Consider the following 18,581-nt stretch of genomic DNA (forward strand, 5'->3'; position numbering starts at 1 on the left):
ATCCCATCTGATTTCAAGAAACTCTTCAGGTTGTGTGTATAAAATTTTGCTCAAAGAATGTGCTATTGAGCTTTGAATCAGTTAACAGAAAATCTCTTTTGTTACAGAGGTTTTGTGGTAATGGGGCTCGAAATGAGTAGGGTTTTGTGGATTCTTTCTAGGCTTTTTCTCTGACCCAAATCATGGAGAGTTAACGCGACACTGACGTGTATTAGTTTGGCTTGACGTTGAGCTGCGTGTCGCTGGGGTGTGTGTGTGTCATTGTGTACACCTCATGGGTCCAAAGTGAAGCCGTTTACTTAGTATGAGCCATTATAGACTTCAGATGAATGGGCTTTCACTCGGACGGTTAGGTTGAAATTCAGATTAACACAAATGAAATCGACCAGGGTCTGGAAAATAAGCTTCATAAAGAATTGCGAAATACGACCGAGTGTGAGGGTGGTTTTTAAAATCTGTCCCTTGTTCTCTCCAACGCGCTGAGTCCTGCCACAGGCCAGCCAGTCCCCAAGGGCCAGACTGGGCGTGGGCGCCAACGAAGGTGCACGCGGGGCTCTGGGGACAGCACGGACAGCGCGTGGAGTGGGCGGGGGCTGAAAGGGTGAAGGGAAGGCCCCCAAGTGAACAGCGAGGTAGGTGGCAAAGGGGGAGGAGAGAGGGAGGGGTGGGTGTCCAGGGAATAGAAAGCTCAGGTGAGCGCCAGCTCCCTCGCCGGGAGCAGCTCCCGGGACGCCTCGCGCTCCCGCGCCGCGCCCCCTCCCTCCCGCGCCGCGCCCCCTCCCTCCCGCGCCGCGCCCCCTCCCTCCCGCGCCGCGCCCCCTCCCGGCCAGCCCAGCAACCACAGGGCGTGCCTAACATCTGGAATCCACGCTGTTGGCCCGCTTGCCGTGAGCCTGGGGTTTCCCACCCAGCGGACTGGAGCGGAGCAGGCGAAGGACAGACAGCAGGGGCCCAGACACCTCCCACCGGGCCAGGGCAGGTGTGCGGTAAAGGGACGGAAATGAAATAAAGGGACGACAGGTCCCGGGAAGATGAACGGACGTGACAGAGGTGACGCTGGAACGTTTGACGGCCTCAGATCACCCCTCTCCCAGCTGGACAGCAGGGGCTGCACTTAGCGTTTCAAAAACTACACCCTGTAGACGACTCTTCTCCACAAAGCTTTGTGGCCCGGTTCTGTGCAACCCGCTGGCGGCCAGGAAGCCGCCCTCTGAACCACGGCAGCGTCAGAAGGGCCCACGGCAGCCAGTGCAGGCGCCCAGGCCCCGCAGGGCCCTGTCCCCAAAGCCCCCCGACCCTGAAGGGCCCCGCACGCGGCCTCAGTCCTCCCGCCTTTCAAGCCCGCCTCCCCGGCCCCGAGCTCCCCACCTCTGAAATCAGGGCCTTACTGTTGAGGGCAAGAGGCCACCCCTCACCGGTCAAGCTGGATGGTGCATCGCCCCGGGACCCTCAAGGTGCTGGCACGGGTGGCCCTGGCCTCCCGGATGCAGGCGGGCTGATGGGCCTCGGGGCCTCAGAGGAGAGGTCAGGCCCCGCCCGCTCAACGACCACCGGCCTCGGGGAGCCGCGCGGTCCCCCCACCTGCCGAAACTCTCGGGGGAGCAGGAAGACTAGCCCGGCTGCTCCACCCTCCCTGCGCTTCCCCGGGTTTCCAGCCGCAGTGGTGGAGAGCAACCTTTATTCCACTGATCGATTGGCACGTCCAGTTCTGAAGGAATTCACGTTTAGGAAAAGTCCCCCCGTCCGCACCGTCTGTGAACGTCTGCCCTGAAGTCACCCCAAGGAAACGCACGTGGACGGTGCTGCCGCGGCGCCTCTACCGGAAGAGCCGGTACGTCCTGGGCAGGCGCCCGTCCTTATGCGCCAGTGCCGCCTGCACGTGCTCGTAGGCCGGCAGGTCGCTCAGGTCCCCCAGGGCGGCCACCGCGGGCTTCCTGCGGAGCATCGCAGAAGCAACTCTCTTGACGTCCTCTGGCTTCACGTCGCCTGCAAGGGGAAGAGAGGCATCAGGGGAACACCCGACCCCGCGTCAGTCCCGCTCCTCCCCACGCCGTGGCTGCGGTCCTGCACAGACAGAGGGTCCCCAACCTGCCACCACCTCCCCACCCGCGGGGGAGGGATGCTGAGGACCCCGGAGGGCCCAAGCGCGGCCATGCGTGGACTGCACGATGAGTTTCTTAGTAAACGGGCGAGTGCTGATTTCAACTGCCTCAGGACACGCCCATCCCAACAGGAGTTAATTTAAAAAAACCAACAAACCCTCAGTTATGAGTTACCTACGTGGCGAGCCTGCAGGGAGGGGAAAACCAAACCCTCAGCACTTCGGGACGAAGGGCGAGGTCAGAACGAGGCGGGCCGAGGGGCGGCCCACGTGGCCCAGCCTTGGGGGAGGGAACCACACCCCCGGGAACTTGTCTTCTACAGAAGACAAGGCCTCAGGGAGATCGGGTACTGCCGTACTCGAGGGTCTGAGGAGCTTCTCCCAGGGAGGACAAGGGTCCGCGCACGGGCGGGGCAAGCGCTGTCCTCGGCAGGACCCCGAACCAGCAGACGCCCGAGGACCACGTCAGCGTCACCCCGGGCGACTCGGCCCCGCAGAGCCGTAGGCAGAGCCCGTCTGGGGTCGCGGACCCTTTGGGAGTCTGACAAAGCTAAGACCAACCTGTCCCCCAAAGAGTCACAGGCAAGTACAGCTTGGCATCCCGAACTGGAGGCTCAGGGCCTCCTGAAGGCCACTCACAGGAGGCCACGGACACCTGCCACGAGCCCCCGGGGCAGCGCTGCTGGAGCTGGTTTCTCTCCACGCACAGCACGGCACCAGGCCACGCACTTTCCACCCACTTTCCCACTGAACCTGCGTTAAAACCCGGAGGGGTCGTGAGAGGCCCTTTTATAAGGGGGCGGAAGGCTGGAGTCACACGGGTAAGGCGCTCAGCCGGCGCTGGCAGGGCCGGGAAGCAGACTTGGGAGGGGACGAGGGTCGGGCTGCGGTCCCGCGGGGGCCACCCCCGCCCTGGGCCCGGGACTCACGGATGAGTGCGCACAGCTCGTGGGGCAGCTTCCTGGAGCGGGTGGCCAGCACCTGCCTCCCCACGTCCTCGAAGATGACGGGCCTGGCCTCCAGGTTCATCATGAGCATGGACATGAGCTGCGTCTTGGCGCGTTCCAGCTCCACCTGCGGGGTCACGCGGCTCAGTCCCTGGGCTCACGCCCGTCTCCCAGCCAATTGCGAACGGCCCGGCCAGCAGAGGGGCTGACGGACGTGACCTGGCGAAGGGTCTTCCGCTTACCCAGGGCTGAATAAGGGAAGACGGCCCCCTGTGCCTGGGCTCGTGGCCCAAGTCACCAGCAGATCCCGCCATGTTTCCACCTCTGTGTTTTCTGGACCAGGGCTGCAACTACACTAGCAGGGCCTTTACCACATTCGAAATAAGGGAGAAGTATGTGCTTCCCTGGAGTTCTTGGATTTAATCTTTGCCATGCAGCATGAGCAGGGAAGAACACCAAACACCCAAACTCCAGGACCCCAAAGCTGGCCACACGCTGAAATCACAAGGAAAACAAACTCAACGCGGGCTCTGGAGCTCCCCACAAATCCCGGAGCAGAGGGTCTCGTCAGCTGCGTTCACCACGCCCCCTGGGAAATAGCAGGAGCCGGCTCAAGCTACCAGCTCTGTATCTGGGGCCAAGTTTAAGACTGCAGCTCCAGTGAGCTCCGTTCCTGAAGCCCAGCCTGGAGCACAAGGGCAGAGACAAGGGGGCTGGTGAGAGGCGCAGGCCGCCCACCGGGGAGCTCACAGGCCTGGAGAACAGGTGCTGGAAAACACCTCAGCTGTCGAGAGTCCGTATCTTTTAAGTAAAATAACTCTTGATTTAACACACGTCTTCATCACTTTTGCAATGTCAGGCAAATAATTTTTATCTCAAGTTGCCTTCACATTAGAGAAAAACACTTTTCCTAGCAGGACGCTAATGGAACCACCAAGTGTAAATTTTTAAACACGTTTTTATTTTTAAAGTAATGCTTCTTTTTCTGATTAAAAAGGGAGCGTGTGGTTACTGCAGAAAACATGGAACGTGAAGCAGAGAAGCTCTGAAGGTGAAGCACACCCACTGACCCCTAGCAGGCTCACACGCTGGGCTTCTCTGCTGCTGTGTGCACACCTGTATGTGCCTACGTGCGTGCGCGTGTACGCAGGTGTCTGAGCGCTTCCACGTGTAGCGTGTATATAGAATCTGCTTATTTGTGCCAGTTCTGATCCAGGAAAAAAAAACGAGACTTCTAAACACACACGGTACGATACAAAGTACACGAAAGAAACGAGGGAACAAAATCTCAGGTCAAAACATAAACCAGAGCCAGGAAAGAGCTAGAAAAATGCCCCGCGTGGCCCGCTCGTCTATTCAATGCTGCTCCGATTTACCCTTTTACAGAAGGACACGGGGCCGGCACAGGAGGCACGGGCTCGGTGAGAGCAAGCAGAGCTGGCACTGGGGGGTTCTCAGCATCAAGACCAGGTAGGACGGGCTCCCACAGGGGCAGGTCTGGGTCACCCCGGGAACGTGCTGTCCTGGCCGGGACGCTGCTGGTGTGGGCACAGAGCACGGGCCCTCTGCCGGCCACCCCTACACCACGTTCTCTACCCATCGAACACGGTGAGGACGCTGGAAATGGCTCCGAGCCCTACTTACCACATCCACAGTTCCAGCCATTAAAACAAACTCTCTTGTGATGATTTCCACCATCTCTCGAACCTGTAAGAGAGCGTGGAGCGGGAGAGCAGGACCTCAGCACGGCAGCCGTCGTCCCCCGGTCCCCGCGGCGAAGGAGGCCCGGCCCTCACCTGTCTGGGGTCGGCGCTGGCGTGAATGCATAGGAGGCCCGTGTCCTCGTAGCTGTGGTGGTAGGAGGTCGCGTTGTACATCCAGTGGTGCCTGTGCGGGACGTGGAGAGAGGGACACCAGGAAGGTGTCACGGCCCCAGAGCACGCTCGGCTGGGCCGGCGGCCCCGACACAGCGGGCGAGGGCCCCAAACCCACCTGTTGAGCACGTTGAGGTAGAGCCTGGTGAACATGCCCTTGCCAGGCCCGCCGGCCGAGAAGGAGCCGCCGCCGCCCATCATCATGTTCAGCACTGCGAAGGGGAGGAAGTCCCCCTCCTGCGGCAGACGGACGGCAGAGCTCAGCCTGGGCCGAGCCCGCGCAGCTGTGACGCCCGCTCCAGGATGCCCCGCCCGAGCCGCCCAGGACTCACCAAGAAGGAACAGCTCTCCAGGCCGATCATGATGTGCGTGAGCTCGGGGAACGGGGTGGGGCCCAGGCTGACACTGGACATGTCCCTTTCCAGCTGGAACCAAGAAGAACGGACGCGTGCACTCAGTGAGAGACCACCGGGCCTCGCACACTTCTCAGGTCAGGTGGTACACAAACGGGTCTACAGAAACCGTACACCGACGTCAGGAAACCCCCTCGAGAGGCGCGAGCCAGCCGAGCCTCCAGCCCATGTGGAACTCGGCTCTAACAGAAACACGGGTTAAGGTGAAGCCGGGTTAAGGTGAACTAACACCTTCAGGATAAACACAAGACGGATCACACTGAACAAGGAAGCCAAAGAAAGTGTACGCGACCCGAGGTCACAGCTTTACCTTGACGAGGCCCCCGGTGTACTGTGCCACTGATCTGTCCGCACGCGCGGCCGCCCCACTGCCCCAGGCAGGGCGGGCGCCCAGGAGGTACTTTCTGGCGCATTCCACCAGGTGCCCGTGCTCCACCCCCACCCCGGCCAGCACCATGCGGTCGGGGGTGTAGTGGTTTCTCAGGTAGGAGTGAAGCACCGACCGATCGATCTTTGCTATGTTCTCTGCGGGGCAGAAACGGTGGAGGCCAACTGTGTTTTCCCTGTAAGCGGCCTTGATAAAGGAAGCAAGAGAAACACAAGTGACAAAGAGACCACAGCCGAGCCTCCCCAGGCAGGCCGGGACTGCAGCGACCCCCGGCCAGGTGGGAAAAGCCCACCAGCCGCTCGTTTCAGCTACCATTTGGCAGGAGCAGCTTTGCGTGTTTTTACAAAAATAGTAAAATCTGCCTCTCCAGAAAGAGCATTCGTAAGAAATGTAAAATAAAAGGCTCACCCTACAGACTTCGTTACCGTAAGGATTAGGAAGTTTAAAACTTGTGTAGCTGACAAATTCAGAAATTAAAAACGTTCTGCGAGGTGGCGCCAGGCAGGTGAACGACCCCCCCAGAGCCCGGGGTCAGGGGGCGAGGCCGTGGAGGTGGCCCGTGTGTCCATCGCACCTCGTGAATCATCTCGGTGAGAAGGGGCTCTGGGTCAGGCCGCATGCTGAGGTCCTCCAGCTCAAACCGGACAGCCATACGCGTCAGCTCGATTTCTTCATCTGCAGAGAACCAGAGACGAGGCTCTGACGGAGGCCGCCCTGAGCCTGGGTCGCCGAGCCGGGCCCAGTGTCGTTCGTCGGCAGGCACGGGCAGAGCCTCCTCTGCCTTCCTCTGGCGCAGACCTAGGGGACGCTTGTACGAGCGACAGGGAGAGTGCCCTGCAGGCCGGGACCCGGACGAACTGGGCCTCCTCCCCTCTGCCCGGAAGCAGCCACCTGGCCCCGCTCCGAGCCGCGGCTTCCTCCCCGTACGAGGCGCTCAGGTCCAGACACAGGCACAGACCACTGGCGGGGGTGTGTTTCCTCGGCCGGCGCCAGGAAGACTGTAAAGCGGAACCGCAGCCTGGGAACCCCAGGGCCAGGCTCCTGTGAAACACGGCACAGCCAGACTGGCCTGTGTCCACTCCTAGCAGGGAGCTTGAAGTGCTGCCATTTGCAAGGCTGAGGAAGGGAATGGGGACAGAGACACAGAAACTTCTGGTAGCACGTCAGTCAGGGTGTTTAAACACCGTCTGAGATGCTTTTCTGAAATGAAAGAACCGTTTCACTACAAACGTCAAAGGGCACAGAGAGGAGCGTGGAAGTACTCGGCATCAAGGACGTTTCTAACCGTGAGTGTTGTTTCCAGCGACCCCCTGCTGACTGTCACTGGTGGGTGGGCCCAAGGCTCCATAACACAGTGCCCCTCCCCGGGGGCAGTGCGTCAACACACCTCCCAGCATTGCCCCCCACCCCTCAAGCAGCCCGAACCCACACCTGTTAGCCTGGGGTGCAGGACCACATCTGCCAGCAAGCCAACCACCGTGTCCAGGCCTTTAGAATCAGCAGATACAGCATACATGGTGGTGTCTCTGGAAAAACCAACAGGACCAACGTCGGGGGCACTGAGGTCACGACAGCTGTGTACTGGGGCGGCAGGGGAGGCGGCTACATCTTTCTGCGTCGAGGGTCAGCACACACCTGGGGCTTTTCCCCTTCCTCATCTTACAGCGTAAACTCCTAGCTGGCAGGAACCACAGCTGTGATCAGGCCAATCGCGGGAGTGGAAGACCCCGTCCAGCCCAACTGGAGAGGCAGCTCTGAGTGTTTTCACCAGCACAAGCCCCCTCGGAGGCTGCTCGCGTCATCCTGAGCTAAGTGTCCGCTAGGCGCGAACTGTCCACACGGGCGCACGCCTGGCCTCAGACGGCTGGAGGACAGAGACTGATTGTAACAGTAGCTCAGAGCACGAGGCGCTGTGATCAGACGGGCGCACTGAGGCAGGGGAGGCGCAAACGTGACAACCACGGGGCCACGAGGGCGGCACGGCCAGGCCGGAGACGGCGCCGAGCGGGCCCGGCTGCCGCGTGCAGAGGCGCGAGCCCTGGGGGAGAGACATGGCCACCAGGGCCTCTGCAGGGAAGGGGCCATCCTCAGCGGGGAAGTGCTGTAGGACCACGTGGGAGAGCGGCAGGAACGAAGTCTGAGCTGAGAATTAGCTGGCGGCATTGGGGCAGAACACAGGCCTGCCTGACCAGAGGAAGGGGCTCCCTGGGGAGACGGAGAACGCGATTTTTCGCAAGAACACAGCCAACCAGCCTGGCTTTCATTCACAGGCAGCCGGGAGTCACAAGTTTCTGAACAGACCTTTTTTTTGAACATGTGAACATACTACCTCCATTCCAACTCTAATTCTTGTCATTTAACCTATGTTTTCTCTCTAATATTTTTAGCATTCAGATAGCAATAACCAGCCGCTTAAAAAAAGTGTGATCGGGGACTTCCCTGGCGGTCCAGTGGTTAGGACTCTGCGCCTCCACTGCAGGGGCCCGGGTCTGATCCCTGGTCAGGGAACTAAGGTCCCGCATGACACCCGGCGTGGACCAAAAAAACCAAAAGGTGTAATCTCTGTCTGCTCAGCTCACGTTGCCCCGAGAAGAGCTTTCCTAACACGCCCCACACTGGTCGGACAAACACCACTTGCCTTTGTCCACAGCACCCCTACCCCATCCGTGCCCCAGCTACCTACTGAACGAACCTTCCCCACCCCAAGCCGACCACTGCCTCTTCCAGGCTGAGCCTCTGCACCTGCTGTCCCCTGGGTCTGAGCCACGGCGACCCGTTATTGCACCTGGCAGGTGCCTTCAAGCAGCAGCCCCGACGTTGAGTTGCCTACCGTTCCCTTCCTGACCCCCCCCCCCCCATGCTCCCACCAACCTCGGCCCCTGGCCCCTGCGGCTACCACCTGCGGGGCAGCCCTTTGCCCGATGTGTGAGCGTCCTGGGGACAGGCCTTCTCTGCGTCCCCAGCGCCCAGCCAGAAGCCTGGCTCGAACGACAGGGGAGGCCTGGCCCTCGGAGCGCACGCCTCTGTGTAAGCGTCGCCACCCACCCAACCCTCCACCCGAGTCTCTGCCTGGACCAGGGCTCACTCCTCACCAGTCACCTCCATGGCCTCGCCAACGGGAGGGGCTCAGGGGGACTCTGACCAAGGATGCGGACAGGCCACGTGATAAAAGATGAGTCTGCACGTGAAAGCTGGCGTACCTTGATGTCTGGCAATCACAAATACCCCCGTGCTTCTCCAAGGTGAGCAGGATTTCATCTTTGCTGTCAAATCGATCAGTAGACTAGGAAAAATGAGTCAGAGGACGTAAATAAGCCACGCACAACAGCCTCCAAGATACAGTTTTTTAAAAAAAAATTTAGTTTTGCTGTCAGAACACATTAAGTCGACTTATCTTTTAATTTAGAAACCTTAATTAGTATCGACTTGGCAACTTAAGCATTTATTAAAAAATCCAGTTTAGAAAAGCAAGCCTTGACAGATTCTTCCCAAGTACAGTCTCAAAAATCACAAATTGAAAAAAAAAAAAAGCACAAATTGGACACTGACCGAAAATGCCAATTTTTCCAAAAAGTGAGCAATTCCACTGAGATATTTTGCTTCATATCTTGATCCAGAGTTAATAAGAACTGGCAATAAGAAGAAAATTAACAGGTTAAGTCAGATATTCAAAAGGGAAGATTTAAACAAGATAAACCTTTTAAAATTGTGAACGTCACCAAACAGCCAGACTTAAACACGAGAAAGACAAATACGTAGGTTACCTCGATCCTGAAGGTTTTCACAGCTACCTACGTACGTCGGTATTTATAGAATTACGTACTTTATGTCTGTGCTGGAAAACTTGTAGGAAAATAGAAAGGTAGAGAGAAGGAAAAAATACCCACCACCAGGAGAGCCACCGTTCATACCCTGGTTACTAAATGTTCAGATTCTATGCCGTGCTTTTACACTCAGGATACAATTCATGAACGATGCCCTAAGTACAACTAACAGTCAACTGAAGTATGTGCATATGACAACAAACGGGGCCACCCACAACGCTACTGACAGTACTTACTTCCTACTGTACAAAATTGTCCAAACTTATTTTGGGACGCCACACGAAGCCCATTCTCCAGTGTGGTGACTTTGGTTTCAAACTTTTCTTGTCCATCAACTGTAGCAAAAACAGGCTTGGGTACTCCGGGTAAGGGGGAAGAGAGGGGGACGCTGGGATAGGCACCGCCACTACTGAACTGCCTGTATGCAGGGGCTCCAAACCTGAAACACAGAAGTCGGCCCATGTACAGTACAATTGAGATGATGGGACCTGTGGTGACCTCCTAGGTGCAGTTGTTTGTGTTTTGTGTGCATTTAAAAAATCAACATCTCCTTATCTAGAGGACTAATGTCTACACATCCCCAGAGACAACACAGAAGAGTGACCAAGAACACCACTGAGGTGTTCCCAGGGACATGCGGCAAGTTGGTTCAGGTCTTTAGGCCTCAAATGCCACCTCCCTGAAAGGAGGGTTAAGTGGGTTAAGTCTGTTTCTACACAGCGAGCACTTGGCCAAGCCCTGCCCTTCAACAGCCCCCTGGAGCCTAAGCAGAAGCCGCATCTCTTCACCGAGTCCCGAAGGCCTCTAACTCGCCCTCCAAACTCACCTGCTAGCCACCCGCCGCCCCAGGTCCGGGTCCCACTGGCCAGCCGGTCCGTTCCCTGGACACACTGGGCGCGTCAGACCCACGCTGCTGCTCTCCCGGCTCCCGGCCTGACCTGCCTTCCCTGCACTGTTCACGGGGCTGACCCTTCTCTCATTCCCCATCTCTGGGCTCAGATGTCACCTCCTCGTAGGCTGCTCCTCCTCATTCCACCTGAAGTTAGTCTCTCCTGTTTCTTACCGCCGAAGGCGGCTTACTCCCTTCAAAGCTGACACTTTGGGCATAAGGCTGCCTGGAGCCAGTGCCTGGTTTCTGTCCCCATCGCATCCAGGACCTCACAGCGAGGGATCAACACCCATCTGCCGCCTGAAGGAAAGCACCGGTGCGGGAAAGGGCCAGACATCCAGAGGAGAGGGGACAGAGCACAGCAGTCAAGGACATGGCTCTGGCGACCACAGAACCCAGGCTTGCCGGCTCGGCCTCACAAGGGGGCACGCGGCCGGAAGGGGCCGGCGGAGATGACACGTGACCTCGGACGAGCACCCCCGACCGCCCGAGAGGAGAGGGCGGGAGAGAGGCGGATGGGGCTCGGGGCCGGAGCCCGGGGCGCCATGGGGGGAAGTGCCCCCGTCGCCTCGGGGACCGGGCGGGGGTCCCGCACTCCCAGCCCGCTTGCCAGGCGCCGCCCCTTGGCGTGGGGGAGCCAAAGGCGGAGCGTCCCGAATGGCGCGGGCCGCCCCAGCCCCCGACCGATCCCCGGCAGGCCCTCGACTCACCTCAGCCGCGAGCGGCCCCAGGAGCCCGAGCCTCGCAGCAGTCGAGTCGCCGCCAGCACCATAGCCGCCATCTTGAGTCTCCGCCCACCGCTTCGTCGTCACTTCCGGTTCCGCCTCCGGCGCCGACCCCAGGCGTTCGGGCTTGCGCTTCCGGTGCGCGGAGCAGAAGCAGCGGCCAGAGGCTCGGAGCAGCGGCTAAGCGGCGGGCGACTGGGGCGGCCGAGTTGGGCCGCGGCCGGGGCGGAGTCGGAGCCATGGAGCCGCCGCTGCAGGGCTAGGGAGGGCTGGCGCCGCGGCGCCCGCGGCGATGGCGGGCTACGCGCACCGCCCCGGCGTCACCCCGCTGTCCCGGCCCCGGAGCCTCATCATTCCGGACGGTGAGCGGGCGGGGGGCGGGCGGACGTCCGCGGTCCGGCGTCCGCGCTGAGGCCCAGGTGAGGCGGGCGCGCGGTGAAGTCGCTCTTGTTGTTATTACAGCTCCCGCGTTCTATGAGCGCCGGTCTTGTCTCCCCCAGCTAGACTGTGAGCGCCCCCAAGCCAGGGACCTGGAGTCCCGCTTCTTCGGCATTCGGCCGACGTTTATGTGCTATGTGCCCAGTCCGGTGCTAGCTTCCGTGGGAGACACAGGTGAGAGACGAGCCTCAGGGACTCCTGGCGCCGGCGCTACCTGTAGGTCCCGCGCGATAGCGCAGCTCACCCCCGGCCCAACGGTGACCACTAGCCCCAGCGTGGGCCGGGCGCTGGGAGTAGGAAACGCGAGCGGAAAGGAGTCCCGCCCCCTGGAGCTCACAGTCTCCTCTCGGAGAACCCCCGCCCCCCAAGCCAGACAGTTCCAGTACACCGTGGCAAAGCCGGCATAGAGGTAGGCCCAGTGGCAAACCAGGAAACCACCTTGCTTTCAGGTGGGGGAATGAGGGAACCTTCATCCAGTAGGCCAGGCTGGGAAACCAGGTGTAGCCATCCTCTGGTCGCTGCAGCTGGGCAGAGGCCATCTTTAGTTCATCCTAATTCTCCCCAAGTGGCTATACTGCCTGCCTGGGGTCCAGGGTGTTCAGGGAGCGTTTAGGTGGTTCTGTCAGGGTCTGAGAGCCAATGACAGCCCACGAGGGCATTCAGGAGGCACCATAAGACGGAGGACGTGCGCCTGCCCCACGGGGCATCAAACCTATCGGGAGCTTTTTCAGAATCACAGATGCCAGGGCCCACGGACGTCAGACCATCTCCAGGGGCAGGAGCCCGGGGGCTTGTGCTTTGAAAGTTGCCCAGGCCGTAAGAACCACTGCAGTAGAGACCGCATGTCAAAAAAAGTTGTGGTCATAAAGGCTTCCCATGATCACGGTGGGGTGATGATGTCTCTTTGCAGATTTTGGCTATGGAAAGGGGAAAGGTGCTAAGCAAGGTCCATCAGGAGCCCAGAACACACACTTTGGAGGTACAGTAGTTCAGTAATCCTTTCTGTTTCTTTCCGTCCATGTCTCCACGGGCCAGGCACATGCCCAGCGGCAGGGCTGTCAGTCTGACAGCATGTAACTAGCACACCTGGAGCCCGAAAGAGGTGGGGGTGGAGCCCCACAGTCGATCTTGAGCCGCGAGTGGAGGAAAAGTGGGCACAGGGGCAGGAGAACCTGGGCATGAGGGATGGCAGGGGGTGGGAAGTCACACCTGAGGGGTCTGAGGAGACAGTGGGGCCAGGGTTACGGGAGCCAACTTCATACAGGGTTGGCACCTGGGCTTGGATCACTGGTGGGCCAAAAGGGCCGCAGGGTGGCTGGTTGGGTACCGGGAGAGTGGGAAAGAGAAAGGAAAGCTGGAGAGTGAGTGGAGAAAAGGCTGGAGGCGGAGCAGTGGCTCCTGACGTGGCTGCCCGTCCGCTGTGCCAGCCTCTGGCGTAGGCTGCGGCCCAAGCCCTTCGCATGGGAGTGGAGGTGCGTGGCAGCCTTAGATGTCCCCAGGTGGACCCCGTGGGCAGCCAGGCGCGGGGACCGAGGGGCTGGGACGAGAAGGAGAATTTAGAATGCCCAAGTTGGTCTGTTTTGTCAGCCAGCTTTCTCATTTCCCAGTGTCGCTGAGGTCTGGTGGAAGGCTGAGGGCAGTGTTCCCCATCTTAGATGGGGTCATGCTCAGGAAAGAGCAGCGAATAGGGACGTTCCCTTTAAGGACCTTCAGGAAACTTTTCACGTTTGTGATGTTTGTTACCATCTCAGGTGAGAAACTTGGAGATCTTGAAGAGGCAAATCCATTCTCCTTTAAAGAGTTTCTGAAAAGCAAGAACCTTGGCCTGTCGAAAGAAAATACTGACAGCAGAATTTATTCAAAGGTAACCTAAGGCGTTGTTGGCAGCGACCTTAGACAGAAAACCCTTCCAGAGGCCGTCTGTCTTCTGACGTGCAGTGCTCCTTCCCAGGAGGCTGGCCGAGGGCTATGGGGCAAAGCGGAGCAGCTGCTACTTCCGGTGGAGAAGCTATGTGGCGCTCAGAGCTGTTTGGGTCCTTCCTGCCCCTTACCTTCCCGGTAGCCGAGATGGGCCTTTCTTCTTGTGCCAACGTCAGACGTCTAGGAAGAAGGGCCTGCGATGGCTCCAGAGTCTAAGCCCCGCCTCCCTGTCTTCTTCAGGAAGCCACGAGGCACTCGTTGGAACTCGACCGCGACTCCCCCACCTCCCAGACCGTGGGCTATGGCCTGGAGTATCAGCAGCCGTTTTTCGAAGACCCGACAGGGGCTGGCGACCTCCTGGACGAGGACGAGGACGAAGGGTGGGACGGGGCCTACCTGCCGTCCGCTGTGGAGCAGACCCACTCCTCCAGGGTTGCCGCCAGCACGTCACCCTGCAGCACCTACGTCTCCTTTTTCTCCAACCCGTCGGAGCTGGTGGGGCCTGAGTCTCTGCCTCCGTGCACGCTGAGCAACTCCGACTCCCGCGTCTCCCCAGTCGGGAGCCCCAGCACCGAGTTCACAGTCCATGGAGAGTCTCTGGGGGACAGGCACCTTCGGACGCTGCAGATAAGTTACGAAGCAGTAAGTGAGGGGGGCTGTGCGTCAGCACCCTGGTCACGGCTCGTGTCTAAGCAGCATTCTTGGAGGAAGCCTGGAGCCCCCGGTGTCCCTGATGGCCTGGGGGGTGGGCTCCAAGGACAAGACAGCCTGTGGTCTGTCTGACCAGCATGCGCGTAACCGCCGAAAAGTCCTGCGAAGGCCTGTGAGGGGGCGTGAACTGGAGCAGAGGGAGACCCTCAACGCGCCGCCCCTCAGAAAAGGGTCCACCCCTGCTGGTGGCTTGGGGACAGCTTGTCCGGTGTCCTGAGAGCATTTGAAAAATTATGGTCACCTAAGAAAGAGTTACAAGATCTGAGTAAGACTGGAGTCTGTGACTGTAGTAGGCCTTTAAAAAGCAGGCAACTTTGTTCTTGGTTTTTCTCTGTACGTGGACTGTAGGGGGACTCTTGCAATATTTTTGTTTATCAAGAAGTTCCAGAGCCAAATAGCAGAAGTACGCATCCCTTTGTAGTGAGACACTGAGTTTCTAATGAGGGTTTTCTTTTTCTACAGCTGAAAGATGAAAATTCTAAGCTAAGAAGAAAGCTGACTGAGGTTCAGAGCTTCTCTGAAACTCAAACAGAAATGTACGTAAGTTTTGAGTTAGGCTTGCAATTCAAATCATCTTCTGACCCTCAAAGAAACCAACGTGAAAACGATAATGAAGTATCGGAGTTGCACTGTGCCTGGGTTCTTATTGTTTGTTTTTTAAAATTAGTTTATAAACTTATTTATCTTTGGCTGTGTTGGGTGTGCATTGCAGTGTGTGGGCTTCTCTTTGCGGTGGCTTCTCGTTGCCGAGCATGGGCTCTAGGCACGTGGGCTTCAGTTGTGTGAGCGTGGTTTTATTGCATTAAATCCTCAGCATCAGATACGTTTCTTATGTTCTGTGTAAAAGTGTATTTGGAACAGAGCAAAATCAACCCCACTTGACGATGGGGCAGCAGAGCAGTCGGACGGCCCCAGGGCGCCCCGGACCGCGAGCTGACTCGCGTCCAGCTCCTAGGTGGTTGCCTCTCGGCTGTTCCTCCCAAGCTGCATTCTGAAACCTCGGGCCCCTGTGGTCTTTATTTGAACAGTCCAATTAAAACTCCTCGCAGTCTGACGTCCTTAGAGTCGGGCAAGGGAGTCACTAATAACCTGGGCTTTTTCCCTAACGAGGGTGAGGACGCTCGAGCGGAAGTTAGAAGCGAAAATGATCAAGGAGGAGAGCGACTATCACGACCTCGAGCTGGCGGTGCAGCAGGTGGAGCGGAACCTGGAGCGCATGACCGTGAGCAGACAGGCGCCCGGCGCGCGGCGGGCGGCGGGCGCTGTCGAGTGTCTGCCGTGTCCCCCCTGCAGGGCGCCGAGTGCTGCCCGGGGCACATGGGTCTGGGTGGGGTGGGCCCGCCCGGCCGGGCCACCAGGTGAGGGAGGGGGGGCGGGGAGGGACGGGATGCGTCCTGTGTCTATGCTACCACATCACTGATGCCTGTTGTTGTTTTTTTTTGCGGGGGGAATAACAGAAACGGGCAGTAAAGGCAGAAAATCACGTCCTAAAACTGAAACAGGAAATCAGCTTGCTCCAGGTAACTAGAGAGAGGGTCTTAAATGGTTCACATATTCGTGAATTCCAGAAAAGGCACCAGAGCATCTCTGCTGGGGTTTCCTGCCCTCCCCCTCCTGCTCCCGCTAGCAGATGAAGCACCCAAGTCAGGACAGTGTGAGCGTTCCGCCCGGGCCTCCCGGTTGTGCCCAACAAGAGTGCCGAGGGCCTCGCTATACAGCGGGGGGGTGGCGCGTGCACACCAGAGGACGGCTGAGGTGCCAGGGACGGCCTTAGGCCCATGTCCTTGAGGAGGCCTGCTACCCCCAGTGAGGAGAGGGCTATCATCCCCTCGTCACCTCCACCTAGGGTGCCTCGTCTGGTTTCGGTCAGATGGCCTTTTAGCTGCTCTCCTGTTTAGCCAGGAAAAAGTCCTAACGCTGCCACACCCGTCCCCCTACCCCGGGCCCAGGCGCAGGTCTCTAACTTCAAGCGCGAGAACGAAGCCCTGAGGTCAGGCCAGGGCACCAGCCTGACGGTGGTGAAGCAGAACACCGACGTGGCCCTGCAGAACCTCCGCGTTGTCATGCACAACGCGCACGCCTCCATCAAGTGAGTGCAGGGGTTGTAGGGGGTGCTTAGCCTGCAGCCTTGGGGGGTGGGGCTCAGTGATCCGGTTCACCCCGCGGTCATACGACACATCCTTGGCGAGCAGGCCCTCCACAGGCCGCGGGGGGGGGGGGGGGGTGACTGTTCTCACCTGGGAGGCTTGAGGATTAACATCAGCCAGATCTGAATCACCTACAAGACCACCAAGGTTTTGAGTGAAAAAGAATAATACTTTCCCTCTTGCAAAAACACGTAAACTTAAAGAAGGCCCAAGACATGCAGGGCACAGTGAGGCTCCTGGGAGGGGTCGGTTTGCCATCGTTGTGATCTCTCCCCCGCGGGGCTGAGCTCAGTGGCAGCGGTGTCCAGTCACAGCCACTGGTAGGGAAGCCCATCGGGTGTCCAGACACAGCCGCGGGTAGGGAAGCCCGTCTCGTTTAAGTCCAGTACAGAGTCTCTTGAAACTAAATCTAAGATTTTAAAAACTCTGCACTTTTCACTCTGGAACTTCTCTGCTTTAACGCTTCTGGGTTTTTTTTTGGGGGGTGGGGGTGAGGGGCTGCGTTGTGTGGCTTGTGGGATCTTAGTTCCCCAACCAGGGAACCAACCTATGCCCCCTGCAGTGGAAGTGGGGAGCCCAAACCGCTGGACCGCCAGGGAGGTCCCAGAGCTGCTGTTACTGCCCTGGAGCAGCTGTAGAAACCTTCTGTAACATCTGTGCTTTTATTTCAGGCAGTTGCTTTCTGGAGCTGAAACGTTGAATCTTGTTGCTGAAATCCTTAAATCTATAGACAGAATTTCTGAAGTTAAAGATCAGGGGGAGGAGTCTTGAGAACCACGGAGGTGCTTCCAGCTCACAGCTCTGTTTACATCCTGAAACCATTACCCGATGGATTCCAGCATGCCACCATGTCTCTGAATGTGCAGTCTTCACACACAGTAAAAACATCTGTCACGAGATGCTAATTTCATGGCCTGGAACAGTATCATTAGCCGCACACAGGGAGGAGCAGCTCCTGTGTGCGAGAGCTGCACCTGGGCTTCGTGTAGCCCTTCTTTGTGAGCGCCCCACTGTTTTATAGATGCTGATCATCTACTGGAAGACATTCCTATGAAAGCCGGTGACGTTTTTTAGTTACTAAACGAAAACGGCAATTCTGTGATGAGTGTTTTCCGTTGTCATTCTAGAGTATGAGCTGTAAGATAAGGTCAGTGGATCATCTTTGCTTTTGTAAGTAGAGAAAAACACTCAATGAGCCATAATGTAAGCGCTCACCTCAGACGGGGACCTGTGCCTTACTTCCAGTGCTCAGCGCCCCCTCTGGCTCACAGACCACTCCTTCAGCTTCGGGCGGGGGGGGGCGGGCTCCTGTGGTTGGTGACCTGAGCACGGGTGCCCCACGAGGTGGTTGCCACTGTCTTCCCGCGGGGACCAAGGTCAGCACAGGCATTCCACGGTGGGGCACCAGCCAAGTGCATTGGAAAACTGGTTTTGGCTGGAGGGTTTTGCTACGCATTCCAAGCGTCATCTTGTACGATGACATGTAGAATTCAGGGACTTGGAGCCTAGGCAGAGCCTTCCCGGGTCTGGGCGACGTCTCCCCGAGTGCCTTTCCAATCCCTTCCTGTTGGAGGGGAGGCGTAACATGCACTAGATACCTTTTTGGCTGTTTTCCTATGGATGTTATTTTTTTAAATAAAGGTCCTTTTTGCATCCTGTTCAAGTTGACAGCTTTCTTATTTAATAAATTCTGAAATTCATATGCAGTGTCCCTTTTTTCCTAATTCAGCCCGTTCTTTATGCTTGAGAATCACGCTGCTGACCGTGGCTAATGGGTGGTTTGTGCTGATAAATTTAAAAGCCCAGGGGGTTATGGTGGACCCACACCTGCTGCTAGGCTCGGCTGCAGGGACAGCGCGCGGCGGACATGCGCGGCACAGCTGCGTGTCTTGAGTGGGACAGATTGGAGTCTAGCATGGGAGCATTTGAGGTCCTGTGGTTGGACTTCCAAGACGTTCAAACTGCTAGGCCCCGTGATCTCAGCTACAGGTAACAGCCTCCCAGGAGTCCCCGCTGACCCCGCCCTTCATCTTACCCCCACCCGCTACCTTGTGCTCCTGCCTATTGGTGAAGAGTGGGTTCCAGGATCCGTTTTCAGAGCAGACTTCAGACGGGGTGGTCTAGTAGGAGAGTGCCAGAGTGAGCCTCTCTTCTGGGTGTGCTGGCAACAGGGCTGGGGCTGCCAGGGAGGGTGCCTGGGCCAC

General features: G+C 58.2%; 2 protein-coding genes across 3 annotated transcripts; one reads left to right on the forward strand and one right to left on the reverse strand.

Moving 5' to 3' along the window:
* Positions 1–1,661: 1,661 nt before the first annotated feature.
* PMPCA (peptidase, mitochondrial processing subunit alpha) lies at positions 1,662–11,892 on the reverse strand. The gene is made up of 13 exons (XM_059072897.2): positions 11,147–11,892; positions 9,784–9,986; positions 9,273–9,352; positions 8,924–9,006; positions 7,155–7,249; positions 6,298–6,398; positions 5,646–5,909; positions 5,255–5,347; positions 5,041–5,159; positions 4,845–4,935; positions 4,693–4,755; positions 3,031–3,175; positions 1,662–1,986 (listed from the first exon to the last, which is right to left on the reverse strand). The coding sequence occupies exons 1-13, from the start codon at positions 11,215–11,217 to the stop codon at positions 1,817–1,819; spliced, it is 1,578 nt and encodes a 525-aa protein (XP_058928880.1). The 5' UTR covers positions 11,218–11,892; the 3' UTR covers positions 1,662–1,816.
* ENTR1 (endosome associated trafficking regulator 1) lies at positions 11,283–18,035 on the forward strand. Of its 2 annotated transcripts, XM_059072904.2 has the most exons (10): positions 11,283–11,523; positions 11,624–11,773; positions 12,510–12,578; positions 13,351–13,463; positions 13,760–14,161; positions 14,693–14,766; positions 15,341–15,452; positions 15,688–15,750; positions 16,180–16,319; positions 17,049–18,035. In XM_059072904.2, exons 1-10 carry the CDS (start codon positions 11,454–11,456, stop codon positions 17,146–17,148), a joined length of 1,293 nt encoding a protein of 430 aa, XP_058928887.1. In that variant the 5' UTR covers positions 11,283–11,453; the 3' UTR covers positions 17,149–18,035. The 2 variants fall into 2 exon arrangements, with proteins under 2 accessions (XP_058928887.1, XP_066896429.1); XM_067040328.1 differs by lacking the exon at positions 11,624–11,773.
* Positions 18,036–18,581: the final 546 nt, after the last annotated feature.

The sequence above is a fragment of the Kogia breviceps genome, chromosome 8 (assembly GCF_026419965.1).
Source record: "Kogia breviceps isolate mKogBre1 chromosome 8, mKogBre1 haplotype 1, whole genome shotgun sequence".
NCBI classification, from domain to species: domain Eukaryota; kingdom Metazoa; phylum Chordata; class Mammalia; order Artiodactyla; family Physeteridae; genus Kogia; species Kogia breviceps.